Source organism: Athene noctua, chromosome 1 (assembly GCF_965140245.1).
Source record: "Athene noctua chromosome 1, bAthNoc1.hap1.1, whole genome shotgun sequence".
Lineage (NCBI taxonomy): Eukaryota > Metazoa > Chordata > Aves > Strigiformes > Strigidae > Athene > Athene noctua.
The window spans coordinates 75,157,370-75,172,866 of record NC_134037.1 but is presented as its reverse complement, the minus strand read 5'-3'; the positions used below and the strand labels follow the sequence as shown (position 1 = coordinate 75,172,866).

At 34.7% G+C, this 15,497-nt stretch overlaps 1 protein-coding gene across 1 annotated transcript in view; it reads left to right on the top strand.

Moving 5' to 3' along the window:
• ADGB (androglobin) overlaps positions 1–15,497 on the top strand; it is a 129,945-nt gene that overhangs the window by 34,709 nt on the left and 79,739 nt on the right. The window contains exons 8-13 of the mRNA XM_074899302.1: positions 195–406; positions 1,973–2,101; positions 7,951–8,045; positions 10,569–10,743; positions 11,484–11,574; positions 14,305–14,449. Of these exons, the coding sequence (XP_074755403.1) occupies positions 195–406; positions 1,973–2,101; positions 7,951–8,045; positions 10,569–10,743; positions 11,484–11,574; positions 14,305–14,449 (847 nt within the window). The remainder of the gene's footprint in view (positions 1–194; positions 407–1,972; positions 2,102–7,950; positions 8,046–10,568; positions 10,744–11,483; positions 11,575–14,304; positions 14,450–15,497) is intronic.

Sequence of the window (15,497 nt, the reverse complement as noted above, 5' to 3'; positions counted from 1 at the left end):
TCTCTCTGTTGACAAACTGGCTGATACACTGGCAATATCAGACAAGTATGTTTTATTTACTAAAATAACCCCGTAACTTTTCTAAGAGTTGGACTGTCAGTTGTAGGATAGTGCTATCTAAATGAAAATCATGCTTTCTTTTCTTATTGCAAATATCATTATCATTGACATATGCATGTGCTTTTTTTTTAAAGGCATGGATACTTGGACAAAGTCTGGGGCTTTTTGAAAGAGATTGTGCCAGAATTCAAGTTGCCAAATAAGAAAACTCCTGAACATGATATTCCTCAGTCAGATATAAAACCTAAAGAGACCGAAGTCTCAGAGTTAAAAAATGAAGTTTCTTCTGTGAATAAGCAGTCAGATAAACCTGAGAAAGCAGAGAAAACTGATAAATTTGGCAAAGGTCTGTAATTTTAGGTAATGTTATCTTTGTAGGCCAAGCATAAATAAAATTATCCTCTGGCTTCGAATTTATATGTCTTTATTATGCTACATGCAACTCTCTGGGTTTGTTGTTTTGTTGAACATGTTGCAGTGGTGTAAATTCAAAAAAAATTAACTGTAGATCTCATTAGAAGCAGTACCAGTCTCTTATTTTATAGAAACATTTTAAGGCAGAGATATGTTCAGCTCTGTCACAGCCATTTCTCTAAACACTGGTTCCTTGCAGAGGGATAGCAATCAGAGAGGTTACAGTTTCCCTAAAGGCCACACTACTCTGACCATCGATAAATTATACATTCCATAATGGATGTTACAAAGCATGATTACCTACAGATGATTCTGACAAGTATGTTCTAATGTCTGCCTGCAATTTTATTTATAGCAACTTTTCTGTTTATGCTATTAGGTATAGGTATTAATTTTCTTCAAGAGCTGCTAAACCTATTTACATTTAAATGAAAAAACTTAGGTTTAGAAACTTATTTGTTCCAGTATATATTAAATGTTTATATTTGAGACTGAGTTTTCCTAATTGCTGTTTTTAACTTGAAGGCATGGATGCAATTTCACAACACTTTAGAAGTACAAATCATTTACTTTCTATATATTCCTAGATTTTCAGAAAAATCCCTGCCTTCCCCACTTTGAATCCCAAATACTATGCCCTAATGTCAAAAGCGTTACAAAAATATTAGAAGAGGCGTGTCTGAGGGGGTATTCTCTCTTCTTAGGAATTCTTACTGTCATCAGTGTAGTAGGTATTTCAGAGTTTGGAATGGACATGCAGAGGGATGCAGCCACTAAGAGGGAACAGTGCTGCCATTCATCCAACAGGGTGCTGTAATTTATTCCCAGAAAACTTTGTAAATGTAATCCTGTCTAAGACTTAGAAATTCTATTAGTAACTGAAACAGCTAAGAATCAGGGAAGCATTATGTTACTATTCAGCTCAGTAATCTCCAACACTGAGGCTACAAGCTCTGTTCACATGCTCTATTAATGTTTGGAATTTTTTTCATTAGAAATGTAGTCTAAAAATGTAGTTTTCTTACAGTCTAAGTTCTAAGGCTTGAAAGTAGGTTCTAACTGTGGGAGACTTTCTTCTTCCATGTCCATTGGGAACCCATGCCTCATATAATGTTAGAGTTTTTTGGAAATTGCTGATGCACAGGAGCAAGGACATGAAGAAGATATTCGACACAGTGCCAGGAATTCAGGAATTCCAAACATCATAATAGGGACATGAGAGTTGTGCACTGACTGGAAGGTGGGACTGAAGCCTTCCTGGAGTCTTCCCAGTAAATCTGCATTTACATCTTAAGAATTATTTTTATCTTTTTTTAAAAAAAACCCTGAATTATATTAGTTCTTTATTGTATCTCAACTCTTCTGACTTGAAATAGTTTGTGGTTGATTTATTTTAATTTATCTAAAATGTCATTAAATCGTTTACACAGTATGAGACATTATGACTGAAAGTTTGTATCTGAAAAAGAAAAAAATTAGTCTTTATTTTGCTTAATAGAAAAAGCAGAGCAAAGAGAAATTGGAAAGAAGAAAAGCAAAGAAGCAGAAAAAGAAAAAGACAAGTTAGCACCTCAGTCTTCACAAATGATGGCTGAAGCCCAACATTCTCTTCAGGCCTTAAATGGAAGTAAGTCCTATTGTTTTGAAGCTAAAAATATAAACAGGAAATACATGTAAAGCAAAATTTGCTTTTATTTGGTTTTGAACTTAATTGGGGGAAGGTTAAAGATGCTTTTTTTTAAGTCACAGTTCTTTATAGGCTACATTACAGACTGAAGTAATTCTAACCTATCAAAATCCTGTAACTTACATTGAGAATAGTATTGCAGCAATTTATGTTTGATGTCAAAAGGTAAAGTAAATCTTTGCAGAATATTTGGAAGCTGCTGGCCAGTCATGTAGGACCAAGTTTTGTTCCAGTGGTAAACTGTCTTTCTGTATTAAATAAGAAAAAGCTTCCTCTAATAACTTCTTTGTTCAATATCTACTTTATTCAGTAAACTGTGCCTGGAAAAAGCAGGAATGCTTCTTTGAAGGGCAGGGTGGCCAGAAATACTAGAATTCACTCCAGGAGTTAATTGTTTAATAAATTTGTTTCCTTTATCCTGGAAATGTATCTTGATAATTTTTTTTTTTTGTATTAATACATTCACAATAGCATAAAAATGATGTAAACTCTTGCTTTGTGCATTTAAATTTAATGTTTTTTTTTTAAAAAAAAAACAAAATACAGTTTAAACAAACCACAAGTAAATACAAATTGATCAACTAATCAGTCAATAGAAATGTTATGCCTACTAGCGTACATTAAGCTGATTAGCTTTTGTCATTGTTTATATTTGCATACATGTAACATTTCCATATGGCTAGCAGAAAGAAACATACTTATTAACTGTAATATTATCTAGTTGCAAATCAATAGGGAAGAATAAGTAGACCATCTTTCTTTGGGGAGATAACTGCAAAGTAAAAATGTCTAACAAGAATGAAGCTCACTATGTAAATTGGATTCCTACTTCTTGATTTAAATCCCGATTAAAATTGGTGGTTTAAATAATTTTAATTTATATCAAATCAATATTGCTGTTTATCATCAGCAAATTTAATTTGAATTAATTTTAAATTAATTTGAAATCCTACTTTATATACTACTAAAGGAGTTAGCAGTAAATTTTAAAATGTATTGCAAGAATGTAGTTTGTTGTGGTGGCAGCAATTGTGGAATAGGAAATGAGGCATTTCACATGAATGTAAGGAACACGACTAGTACTCAAGTACATCATGGAGAAAAGAAAGCAGAGGTGAAGCAGAAAGACCTAAGTGATGAATTCTAGCAATTGTGCGAAATGAGTGAAAGGGCTTTAAAAATCATCAGACAGTGTTTCCATATGGAAAACTACATGATGTTTTGTTCTTTGTTCTGCTATTAAAAGCACAGTCCATTCTCTGTACTGACAGACAGTGGCCTGTGAGGAAATTTTTTAGAAATACTATTTGTTCAGGGCTCAAATACAATGGTCAGAAAAATCTTTTATCCAAAGTCTGATCCAGAAAAGAGTTCTGAAAAAGAGTAAGAGGTAGATATCTCACTAATAAACTTGGTAAGAATTTAAATAGAAGTAAGTGTGGAGATTGTAACATCAGAGGCTGTAGGATATGGAGCAAATTTAAGTTTATTAGACTGCAAGAAAAATTAAAAATGGAGAACTGCAATCTGAATAATACTGAATTAAATGTTTGTTGTGAAATTGTAGCCACAAGAGAAAAAGCTTGCAGATTTTTTGAGACACATGGTCTGCAGAGAGTGGTTCAGGACAGTAGAACCATTGTTGTGCATAAAGTAACATCTGAAACTAGGGCTAGGCTCCAGAGACAGTAGTTGTAAAAAGTTTCTGAATTTTTCTTGGGAATTTTGTAACAGTGACTTAATGCAACAGATTGGGTTTGGGGATTTTTTTAATGTAAGTGGCTTGAAAAGTATATTTCCAGCACCATGAAAGTGCTTATTTCCCTGTAGCAAATTTTCACTCTACCTATTGAGTGTGAGGACCTTAAGGGACTTGTTCTTCTTTCTGTGATAAATATGAATTGTTTCTAAAGAGGTATTTAACTACTCTTGATATCATTTGTATTTTATTTCTGAAATGGCAAAACCTCTTGTATTCATTGGGTTGTATATTCATTACTTTGTTTAATTTCATACACAGTTGGCATACCTTTTACTTCTATGTATTTGTAAACTTCTCTTACAGGCTTCTGGTTTTATGTTGGTTATAATATTGTGGTGGGCTGATGCTGTCTGGCAGCTAAGCCCCCACCTAGTCACTCACTCACTCCCTGCCAATGGGATGAGGGAGAGAATCAGGACTGAACCTCTTGGCCACCCCCAGCATAGTGGCTGGGCAGCAGAGTGAGAAACAGAAAGAAGATTTTAATCTGTGTGAGCTCTGCTCAGCAATAGCTGACACATTGGTATGTTATCAACACTGTTTTGGTCACATATCTAAAACACAGCACTATACGGGCTGCACTGAAGAAAGTTACCTCCATCCCAGCCAGACCCAATACAAATGTATAAATACAATTCTGGGTCACCTGCACACTCGGACTGCTGCACCCCCCAAATACAGTAAGAGTTGCAGGATCCTTGAAACGTTGAACTTGTTTCTTTGTTCATCCTGTTTTGTGGATCCAGCAGAATAATGAGCCCTTCACCTGATCAGTCAGGCTTTTCCTGAGAGCAACCAGCTCTTTGGTCCTGTGGCTTATTAGCCAGCCAGTCCTTGAGAAGCTTTGTAGACAATTCACATGTTCCTACAGGCCCATTTTGGCACACAGTCTGCACTTTTCTGCTCATCAGCCTTTTCTTCTAGAAACTATTTCTCCTTTCATACCTACAGTGTCCATTTATTCCATGAAGAGTTTTTATGATGATATGATATTGCTAATTAGGCCCCTTATTCATATAAAGAGCCACCACTTCAGTTTCCATTTATTTTTCAAGACTGATGATTTTCCTAACAATTTCTGAATTGCTGGAAAGGGAACATTATTCCTATGGAGAGGGCACTGGTCAGGTATTTGGGACTTTGTTCTACAAACTAGCCATGTATTTTTTGCTAAGTCTCATTGTGCCTTGATACCAGTTTAGTAATGAGAAATAATAACACCTTCCGTGTCACAGAAGTGTCAGGAGATTATTATTATTATGTTTAAAAATTTCTGAAATCATACAAGTAGACCTGTAATATTAACCATCAGAGTCAATGAGATACTTTTAGCACATAACTGTTAAGTTCTTCTCATTTTTATTTTGCCTATTCGAAAGAGTTTTCACTTCTAAGTAGGGACTGGAGCCTAATATTTTGTTTTGTTTTTTTCAAAGGCACATTATAATTCTGAAATATTTAGATCAATTCTGAAAAGAACATAGGTTGTTTGTCTGAAGACTAAAAAATACCCTCCAATAGGCAAAGCAAATCCATGCCTAACACAACAACAGAGGTTAACATATGAGCTACACACCTCATAAAAAGGATGTTGAAAGCTAACTGAAGTGTTTTGAAAGTTAAAACTCAGCATCAGCTCTTATTTTACAAATATTTGAAAGAAACATAAATATATGGTGAGAAAATTCTTTGCGAGTCTTCAAAACCTATGATTTTTTTAAAAGTAAAACCAGTTAAGAACTATTAAAACCAATAATTTTCATTCCTGGCCTTTCCTTTTAAGTGGCTGGTTATATATATTACATGGATGAATTCAAATGATACTTTCCCTTCTCATGGGGACTGAAACATTTGTTCAGGTTGTGTAGTACTCATTCTGCAAATGAATTTGCAAAGCCTCAAATGTGAAACAAGCAGCCACAAGAATTCAGAAATTTTTAACAAAGCACCACAGAATTCTTAAATCCACTCTGATGAATATAAATAATAGGCTTTGCTGAATCTAACTGTTTTGCTGTACCGTGTGTTATAACATGTTGATCTAATAATACAATTTTGTCAAGGTAACAGTTTTAACTGGTTTCCCCAGATGTTGAATTTATGCTAAGCAACAGGACACTTGGTGGCAAATAATTTGCATATATCCTCCTCACTTTTTTTTTACAGTGAAAAAAGACCAAATAATATATTATTTTTAAAAGGTACTGGCATAATATACAAAATCTTTCTAGTATTGTAATAGTATTATTAAAGTGAATATGCTGTGTCTGGTTAATCATTTGAATGCTCTAATAATTTGTTCATTGCTGTTTATTGTCTGCCCTGCAGAAATTTTATTTCACAACCCATCTGGACTGAGTATGACAGCTTTACATTCCACCTGGTATTTGATTAAATACTTTATTTGAGAAGTACTTCTCGCAAGCAATGAGATCAGTGTGCCTTGTGGCACGTATGGCTCTGTAAAGTGTAGGACATTGTAGCTACTGCTGCTTGTATTTATAAGAACAGATATGTCAGTCTAAACCTAGATTACAGGCTTGCTTTTGAATAATTTGAAACACAGCTAACATAAAAGCTGTGGTTAGTGTGGGACTCACAAGCATGCAGTGAGAAATACTAAGAATCCACTGGAAAGTAACTCTGCCTTACCAGCAGCTTATATTTAATTGAGTAATTGAATTTCTAGAAGAATATTTAAGATGCAGAGATATCTTACTGCTTTAAGAAGAAAACATTGCATACCTTCTAAATAAATGGATTTTAAGTCTGATAAATTTTATTTTTCAGCCATTTGCCTGTATTTCCTTTCCCTTTCTTTTACCTTTTCCTTTCCCTTTTTTCTTTGTATTCAGACAGCATTGGTTTATTCCTTTTCACAGAAAATACCTATTCTTAGAGCAACTTTCAGCTGAATACTTATTAAACACAGGAAGCAATTATCCTGTATTTGAGGTGGAGCTGAAAGGAACAAAGACAAAACATTCTGATGAAAAACAGATGTCACAACCTGTATACTGAAATCCTGTCTTCACATGCTCTCTTAGATGACTAAGGAAAAATAGAGAGAAATATATATACTTTTTTTTTTTTTTTTTTTGAGCTGACTTTTAGGTCAAACCACAGACCTATATTTCTAGTATTATATTTTTTAAACTTTTGATTTCCCTTCAGCATGTGTGAACTGGCTGTCAGCCAGACAGCCTTGGTTTCTCTTCATTATTCAGGAATTAACAGTGGCTTCTTTCAGAGAGACAGGTATGAGATGATGGTGGGGTTGCCTAGTGCAACAGATTACTAGGGGTAACGAAAGTGAGTGTGTCCCTCTTTTATGTCTTGCCTATAGTAGAATTACAGGAAAACAAGCTTCCCTAAGGTGTGTGGGATAACAGCTATGGGGTTACCCCCTCACATTTTCTGAAGCAGCCAATATTGCCTCAATTTTTCCATCTCCTTGACAAAAGAGCAGTAACCCTGGCTTACAAGCACTCTCTTTCTCAAAATATTTATCTCAGTCTTCATATCCATTGGCAGGAGTGGCCGGAGCTCTGGCTTTTGATCCTTTTGTGGCAAGATCAAATTTTACTTTCACTGGTGAGAAGCCTTTAGCTAGTACTGACCAATCAATATGTTTTTACTTCATCTACCCAGATGATGTGTATTGTGTTCTTCATGCTAGTATCTAGTATTTTTAAAATTTGAAGAAAAAGAAAAGAACAATGGTGAGAGCTACCTCTGACCTGTTGCATTTCTAAGTTGTAGTTTTTGTTATTCATTTGTGTAAAAGAAGTAAAATATGCAAAAGTTGTTGATGGTATAAATAGGTAAGGATTAAAGCAGTGTATTGTTTCCATCCATGGCTTCTCTTCTGAGTACAATGAGCTCTTGTTTTGAATTAAATAATAGCCAGACAAAGAAAAGAATAATAAAAATAAGGCAGAGAAAGCAGAATAATTTAGGGTGAGGTACAACAGCATTTATTCACTGTTTACCCTGTTCTAAACCATGTTAATGTTTTTTTCTGTAGAATCTTCTGTGTCAACCCAGCCAGAAATGGCCGTCTATGCTGCCTGTCTACCATTACATTTGTTTGAAGAAGATATTTTTTCATTAGGGCAGATGGTAAGATTCTATGCTCTCAGGACAGAAAGGCATTACTTACTTTATTATCAGGGAGTTTCATTTTGTAGCAACTATGTTGTAACAAGTGAAACAGTCACCAGGTAATGACTGTCAGTTAAACTTATATTTCAGTACTTCTGTATTCTGAACATGTATTTTTCTGCCACAGCCTGCTTAGTTTTTCCAGTTTTACTCCACTTTCCTCTGAATCCCAGGAGCTGAAGTCTTCTGGGAGAGACTAGATGTGGACTAGAAAATGCATCATGATGAGATACTTCTGAATGGAAGGATTAATTATTTTAAAGGCTACTTGAAAAGCATGAATTTTAAATTTTTAAAAAATACAATTAATGACTTCTCTAATACACATTTTCTGATATGTTGTTTTATAAGAATTAGCATGTTTCTATCCATTTCTATCATTAGTGTTTTAACTGGTGAAAGCAGCTGAAGAGAGTGTAGCACTTCATGCAGCTGGGGTTAAAACAATGCTTGAATTTCCGCTTAGTCACTCACACTTTACAGAAAGCTATTTATAGTGCTAGAGCAGGCTTTCTTGAGTTGATTATTAATTAGGATTATTTTTTTGTACATCTAAATCATATTTATCATAATTAGAACATTAAAATTGTAAGATGCCTTCTCAGGAAACTGATAGGCTTCATAGAATAAAGAAATTTCCAGAAATGGTTTGCAGGTGTTATGCTTTACTACTCTTAATTCTTCTATTATTTTCTTTTTTAAAATTGTGCTGTGTTTTATACTGTTTTGAGGACTAGCTTGTTGTCTGTGATTTTATTTTAATTTATTTCAATTTAAGGTCTCAGACAATGTTGTCTCGTTAATAATAAGCAATACTAGTCATCAAAAAAAACACCTGGAAATGGTGACATAGGGTTATATCTCTTTTGCCACCTAATGCCTTGAGTCTCAGATTTGGCTTCAGTCTGTTAAAGTGTAGAGATTACTGAAAAAGAGGCATGGCGGACCAAATAGGATGAGGCAGATGAATCTATATATCTGTCTCAGTATTTTGGTAAAGACTGACAGATAAATTGAAATTGACAGAAATTAAATATAGAAGTGTAGTGGATTTCTTGTGGGTTAAAAAAAGCCCATTTTCAGGCTTTTTTTTGAGGGCTGAGGCGCCAATGCCAATAATGTTTGGAAGAGTGGATTCATTGGGATAAGAGTTGCTCCCTAAATTTGGAGGAGATTTTGTCACTGACTGCAGTTGTGCCAGAATTTCCCTCTAGAATTTTTGCAGTATCCCTTTTAGTTTTGCTTTCTAGTGAGTATGTCCTTGGATTGTTGTGGCTTGAATTTAATTGTCTTAAGTCTGCTCAAATAAAATTTAAAAAAACCCAATAACTGAGTCATGCATGTGTGTCTCCTACTCAGCAGCTGACAAGTTCTCCTTTATGGCACTTAACTGGTCGTCTTCAATATCCTTTCTAATCTTGGATGTTTTAACTTGCATTTTAAAGTTGCTTGAATATGTGTGTACCCAGTCACCACTCCTGCAATATATTTTTATAAATTCAGACATCAAATGAGGCTATATATTGCTTGTGTACTTTACTGTGTTTAATTTGATCCTCTCTCTTCAAATAACTGACAACCACCACTACATTCTTCTATGCAAAATTTGTAATTATAGACCCTCAGGTACATTTGACAATGAGCAGGAAAAATTAGAGGCTTGCCGATGAGCATGTCAGTGAAATAAGTTATGGGTCATTTATCTAGCGGGTAGAAGAAGGTGTATGTTTAAAATAAAAAATGATTTACAAATCTTGTTACAGAATTTTCAGTAGTGAAAAACGTTAAGTACTGTACCGTTATTATTTTAATGGTAAGAGCACCACTCAATGTCCACATTTAAAATTGCTCTTAAATCTATTGCTAAGGGCTTTGGTATACAGGTCAACTGTGATGCCTTTAATGTGTTTTCTAAATTAGCCAGCAGATAGAAAGCTTAACTTTAGTGATACATTGGTTCAAAGTGATACTACATTATGGAGATTTCACAAGTTATCAAGGAATCATAGAAGGTTTGGGTTGGAAGAGACCTTAAAGATCACATAGTTCCAATCCCCCTGGTGTGGGCAGGGACACCATGAAGTAAGGACTTTTCCCTTGGGAAAAGTATTTTTAAATATGTTTATTTAAAAGAAAATATTGTCCTTGTTGTTTTCTTACCTCTCCATTCTGTTTAATTTGCATGTTTTCTGTAGCACCTAAAACAATGTGGTTGTATAAATAAGTTGAAAGAAGTGGTGAATCTATTATGAAGAGTAAAATATATGTAAACACTTCTAAGTATTCAATTATACATTTTCTTCTGAATATCAAATTCTAATTAGAAAGGTTTTGGATAGCCTTGTCAGGTGAACCATTTTTGTTTCATTTGTTATCCAAGCCATTAGATGCTTTTGTGCGCATACTGTTCTTTTTTGTGAGAAAGTTATGATATAGAAGGGAGATCTGGCCCCAGTCAGATTGTCTTTCCATGTTTCATAGGCTGATTCTTCAGAGAAGCTGAGACAATATGGACTTTCCCACATACATAGCCATCCTGTCCTTGTCACTAGAACCAGGTCATGTCCTCTGGTAGCACCACCACAACCACCACCAGTTCCTCGTTGGAAGCTTTTCCGTCAGAAAAAGGAAACTCTTGTGACATCTGAACCCCAAGGTTTGTCTACTCAAACCTCAAAAATAAACTTGTAATTACGTTTTAATTATTATAAACATTTTCAGGGCCATACTTATGAGTTAGCTTAATTTCAATGGAAATTCCCTAGGGATTACTTTTTTTCTCACTTCCCCCCTCGCCAATTTTGTATTACTTCCCCTTAGCCCTGCTATTTCTTGAACACTTTGAGAAGTGTCTTAATTTATCTCTAAAAACACTCTATTGGAGAAAATGAAGAGGGAGTGTTATCAAAGCAGTGCAGAAGTTCTCTGATGCAGAGCCATGAAAACTTCTGAACACCCTTTAAATGTTTAAGTATGTTGACTAGTCCTGCTGCAACAACTCATAGTTTTAGAGGTAGTCTTGTTCTAGGGTTTGTCTATATTGCATAATGGAGTTAAATGCATGATATGAGATAGCTTGAATGCATGCTAGCAAAATGTAGTGGGTAAGAAACAGGAAATTACCAAAGGCAGAATGTGTTGCCATATTTGTTGAGCTACCTTGGATAACCTTACATACAGACGATACCTTACAGGATGAGAATCAGTGTTAAGATTTATTTCTTTTTTCATGGTATGTCACCTGAAGAACCACTGGCTTTTCTCTTCCATTCACGTGTATGCGCTGATACCTGAAGAATCATTAGGAGTGATGAATCCCCTATGGAAATTATTTGTCAGAATTATAGTATTAAGTATTTCTTATGAATATACATTTAACAAGTTGCTTTTTTCCAGAGCCTGTTGTAAAGAAACCTGAAGAACATGTTGAGATTGCTAGCCTGTTTTTGAATTACAGATTGAATCTTATCACAATACCAACAGACACGTAAGTATTCAATGTAGTTTCAGCCTTAGCATTGTATTGTTAGTCTGTTTCACTGTCAAAGTGCGATGGCTTATGTTTACTTGTGTCACAGGGGGAAACTGCTCAGTTCATGTAGTTTAAAGCATGTCAGGATCAGAGCACTCTATTGATTTATTGATGTCACGTAATGAATTGGCAATCAGTGAACTGTACATTTAGGATTGATAGCAATACAACAGATAAACCACTATACCAGATGCTTACAAAATGTTAATAAACACCTACAAACTGGTGAACACCTTTGCGTAATTAATCTCAAGAATTTCTAATCATGCACACAGAGGCATACACATGCAATTATATGCACTCCCTTGGTATTGAGGGTTACAAGCACACCTTCTCTTTCAGGAGTGCAGGTTCTTCTACTTGCGCACACCTCCTGTTGGAGATGCAAGTTGGGGTTCTCAGAGCTTTATATCCTGCTCCCTACAATCGGCTAATCTACATGCTGGTGAGAGGAGGTGGATATGCACATAGCTGAGGGGGTGGGTCCCTACTTGTCACACCCTGTACGGACAGTCTGCTGGGTGGACTGCACACTTCTCAGGATATCTGACATTGAAGGGCAGGGTGCTCTGTCAGGCAAAACCACTTTGCCAGTTTCTCTACTCACTGGGCCCAAAGATGTAGAATATTCAGTGGATCACTTCCACCAGAAATAGGAATATTTTTTGATAACTTTGAAATTTTTCCTCAAATTTTTTCAAATCTTGCACATAACAAGGAAGTCACTGACTGGCCAGTCAGTACTTTCATGGACATCACATATTTGGCATGGAACACTTAATGTTTATGAATAAAACAATTGGTTCTCTGCATTATAGTTGTTAAAAGAACCCTGAGGGTGCATGCAGGTGAAGAAGCTTATACTCAAAACACAGCTTTGTATAAATGCCTTCTTAAAGACTGTTTAGAAGTCCTATAAACACTTGAAAACCAGTCTTTATTACAGCGTGTCTTAGAAAAGTTTCGGAGATTGATGTACACATGACTCCTGGTCAGTATTCAGTATTCAGCATAACACTTGCTTACTGACCAGTAAAAAAGGATTACCATTAAGTATATCAGGGCCTTGTTTTTTTAAATCTGACCCACTTCAGTTTATGAGGTGAACATTTGGTAGACAACTGCCAGGATTATTAATCTCCTTTACTTTGCGGAACTGTTGACAGAGGAAGTCTTGAATAGATCACATACCAAGTGAGCACCAAAAGATTTAGGTTATTTTAGAGGATATTTCTTTTCTTGAGACTGAGTCCAACAACAATTTCTAAATTGCTGGAGGCGTGAATATTTTTTTAAGGTGTGTACACCTTTTGTTAAGTACACCTCTAAGTAAACTGAATAAATTACATACTTGTCAGGTTCTGCATTTCGATCATCATGATTGAATGGGTTGATAATAAAACAGTTATACGTTGGTTGTTGTTTTATTTTTTTTCTGAAGAGCAGCATTTGTCCATGGGAGAAAGACCCTGGAATATTTTGGGAGTATCATTGTTTTACTGGTATAGTTGCATTTTATTGGTTAAAAGTACATTAAATTACTTATTGTTTGCTTTCAAATAGTAGGAGTAGAAATACATAAAAATGCTTTAAGCAATACCCATTAATAGGCTATTAAAAGAATGAGATAATAATAATAATTAAGATGTTGCAGTATTTGCACGTTAACATTTTTTTTTTTTTCATATTTAATAGATTGCTTCATGGTCAACTTACCCCATTTTGTCAAGGACAGTTTATTTATTATGCTAGGTTTCCATGACAATCAGCTAATTTAATCTCTTGTGATTTAATTAACAGGTAGTAACCAAAAATATATAGCAAGTGATATAGCTGCCTAAATAGGATAAGGGACTTAGATACCCAATTGGGAGTGAAACTGTTTTTAATCTCTTGCTTTTTTTCTAGTAAAATATTTTGAAACATTCAAAGGCAATATAATTGTGACTGTGTTGCTGCTAAAGATCTTGACGTTTCATTATCTCAATCCTTAAGAAGGGGGCTAGATAACGTGTGCTTAAGATAACATTTCTCTGTTCTTTATTGCTGCAATAACACAATTACACTTTTATGTCTAATTGGCACGTATGCAACATTGTTTTGATCTTGTTCTCCGAGTTCACTTCACAAGCAAAGATTTATTTACATTTTCATCAATTTTTACTTCTTCCACTGAAGTCAGCAACAGAGCTTTCTTTTACTACAACGAGAATAGGCCTTGTACAGGTTTCCTTGGTTATCATGTGTTTTAGCTGTCTGGTAGCTATGGAGACCCATTTTGAGGGAAAAGACAAAAACTATTCTGATATAAAATATTTTTTTTGCCCTACCTCCATTTAAGTAGTGCACATTATAATATTTTTTCTTGTCTAAGTGCCATAGAAAATTATTCGCTTCTGGTATTATGATCTAGTTTTCCTCAGCTGACTTGGGTTTCATTTTTTTGAGGGTTGGTTAAAAGGGCAACAGTTCAGGTCTTTCAAGCATAGATATATGTGTGTAGTGCCAAGCCAGTAATGATAAGGAATATATGCATACATAGATTTTGTCCTGCCCTATTAAGCTGTCAAAATAAAGGAGGCATGAATTATTTTGTCAAAATTCTGTTAAGAATAGTAGTTATGAAGACTGTAATTTGAATGTAAATGTATGGATTAAAGTGTCTGAGTTTGTTTTATTATTTAGCCACTTTCCACAATCTACCATCAAAAAAGGATTTCGTTCCATATCCTCTCTCCCTTCTGTTACTGAAAGTGATGAAAATGTAAGTGACAGTAATGTGGATGCGAATCAAAGTGGGAGACACTCAAATGCAGAAGATTATTCTCAGGTAATAATTTTCCTTTTTTTTTTTTTTTTTTTTTTTTAAATTGACCTTGGTTTATAGTTTTATGTTCCAAAGGATAGTGAAAGACAAAATAGAAAATACCTAATACTTAAATATAGGTTTTTAAAGACTTTTCAGTAAACTTTTTTTTTCCCTGCTATTTGAGTAAATTCCCTACCCTTTCCACTTTATAGCTATATTGATAGCTATATTGATTTCCCACTGGGTGGGAAATCCTTCCTAATACATTCTGGTTTAACCTTATTTTTTTATTATTTATTCCTCATATTCTAAAATTCCTGCTGCTAACAGTATAAAAATATTTTGCTTTTGCTGTTTAAAATCAATTTGATGGGAGAATCTTAAGAAGATGGTCAGGGGTCTTTATAAATAAGTGTTACTTCATGGATTAATGTTATGATTAGCATATTTCAGCTATAGTGAAGGATGTACACAGGCACATGACTACTTGAAAAACATAAACTTTATAAACACATGCCTTAAAACGGCATACTCATTTTTTCTAAATTGAAAGACTTCAGGCTAGATCTGGAAAAAAAGTTAAGGCTTCAGTGCTGAGTTTGCTGCTCTTAACTTTCAGAAGCTTTGCCTTCAGATTAAATCCTCAGCCATGAAGTAGACACTCAGGCTTCCTGAGCAACACCATGAGAGAGTGACATTTCTCCAAACAGATTCATTAGATTCAGCATGCTGACCACAGGTTGCCCAAGCTAGCCATTAAATCTTATATGTTGAACAGAGAAAAAAGTGTATTTTCAAAGAATATACTTTTTGGGCACTACACTTTTTCATGCAAAATATTTTGTACAGGAAAATAGGAGACATAAGAGACATAGAGAAATCCAGACTTAAATATTCAAACAAGCAGAGCTCCACTGAAGTTATTTATTTCTTCAATACCTACAAAAGAAACCAACATGACAGCACCAGTATCTTTTCAGTTTCATACTTATTGCAGCAAACACTGTTCATAAGAGCATCTGATAGCACTTCTCTTTTTGACTTTAAGAAAATTGAGGGAAAAAACAGT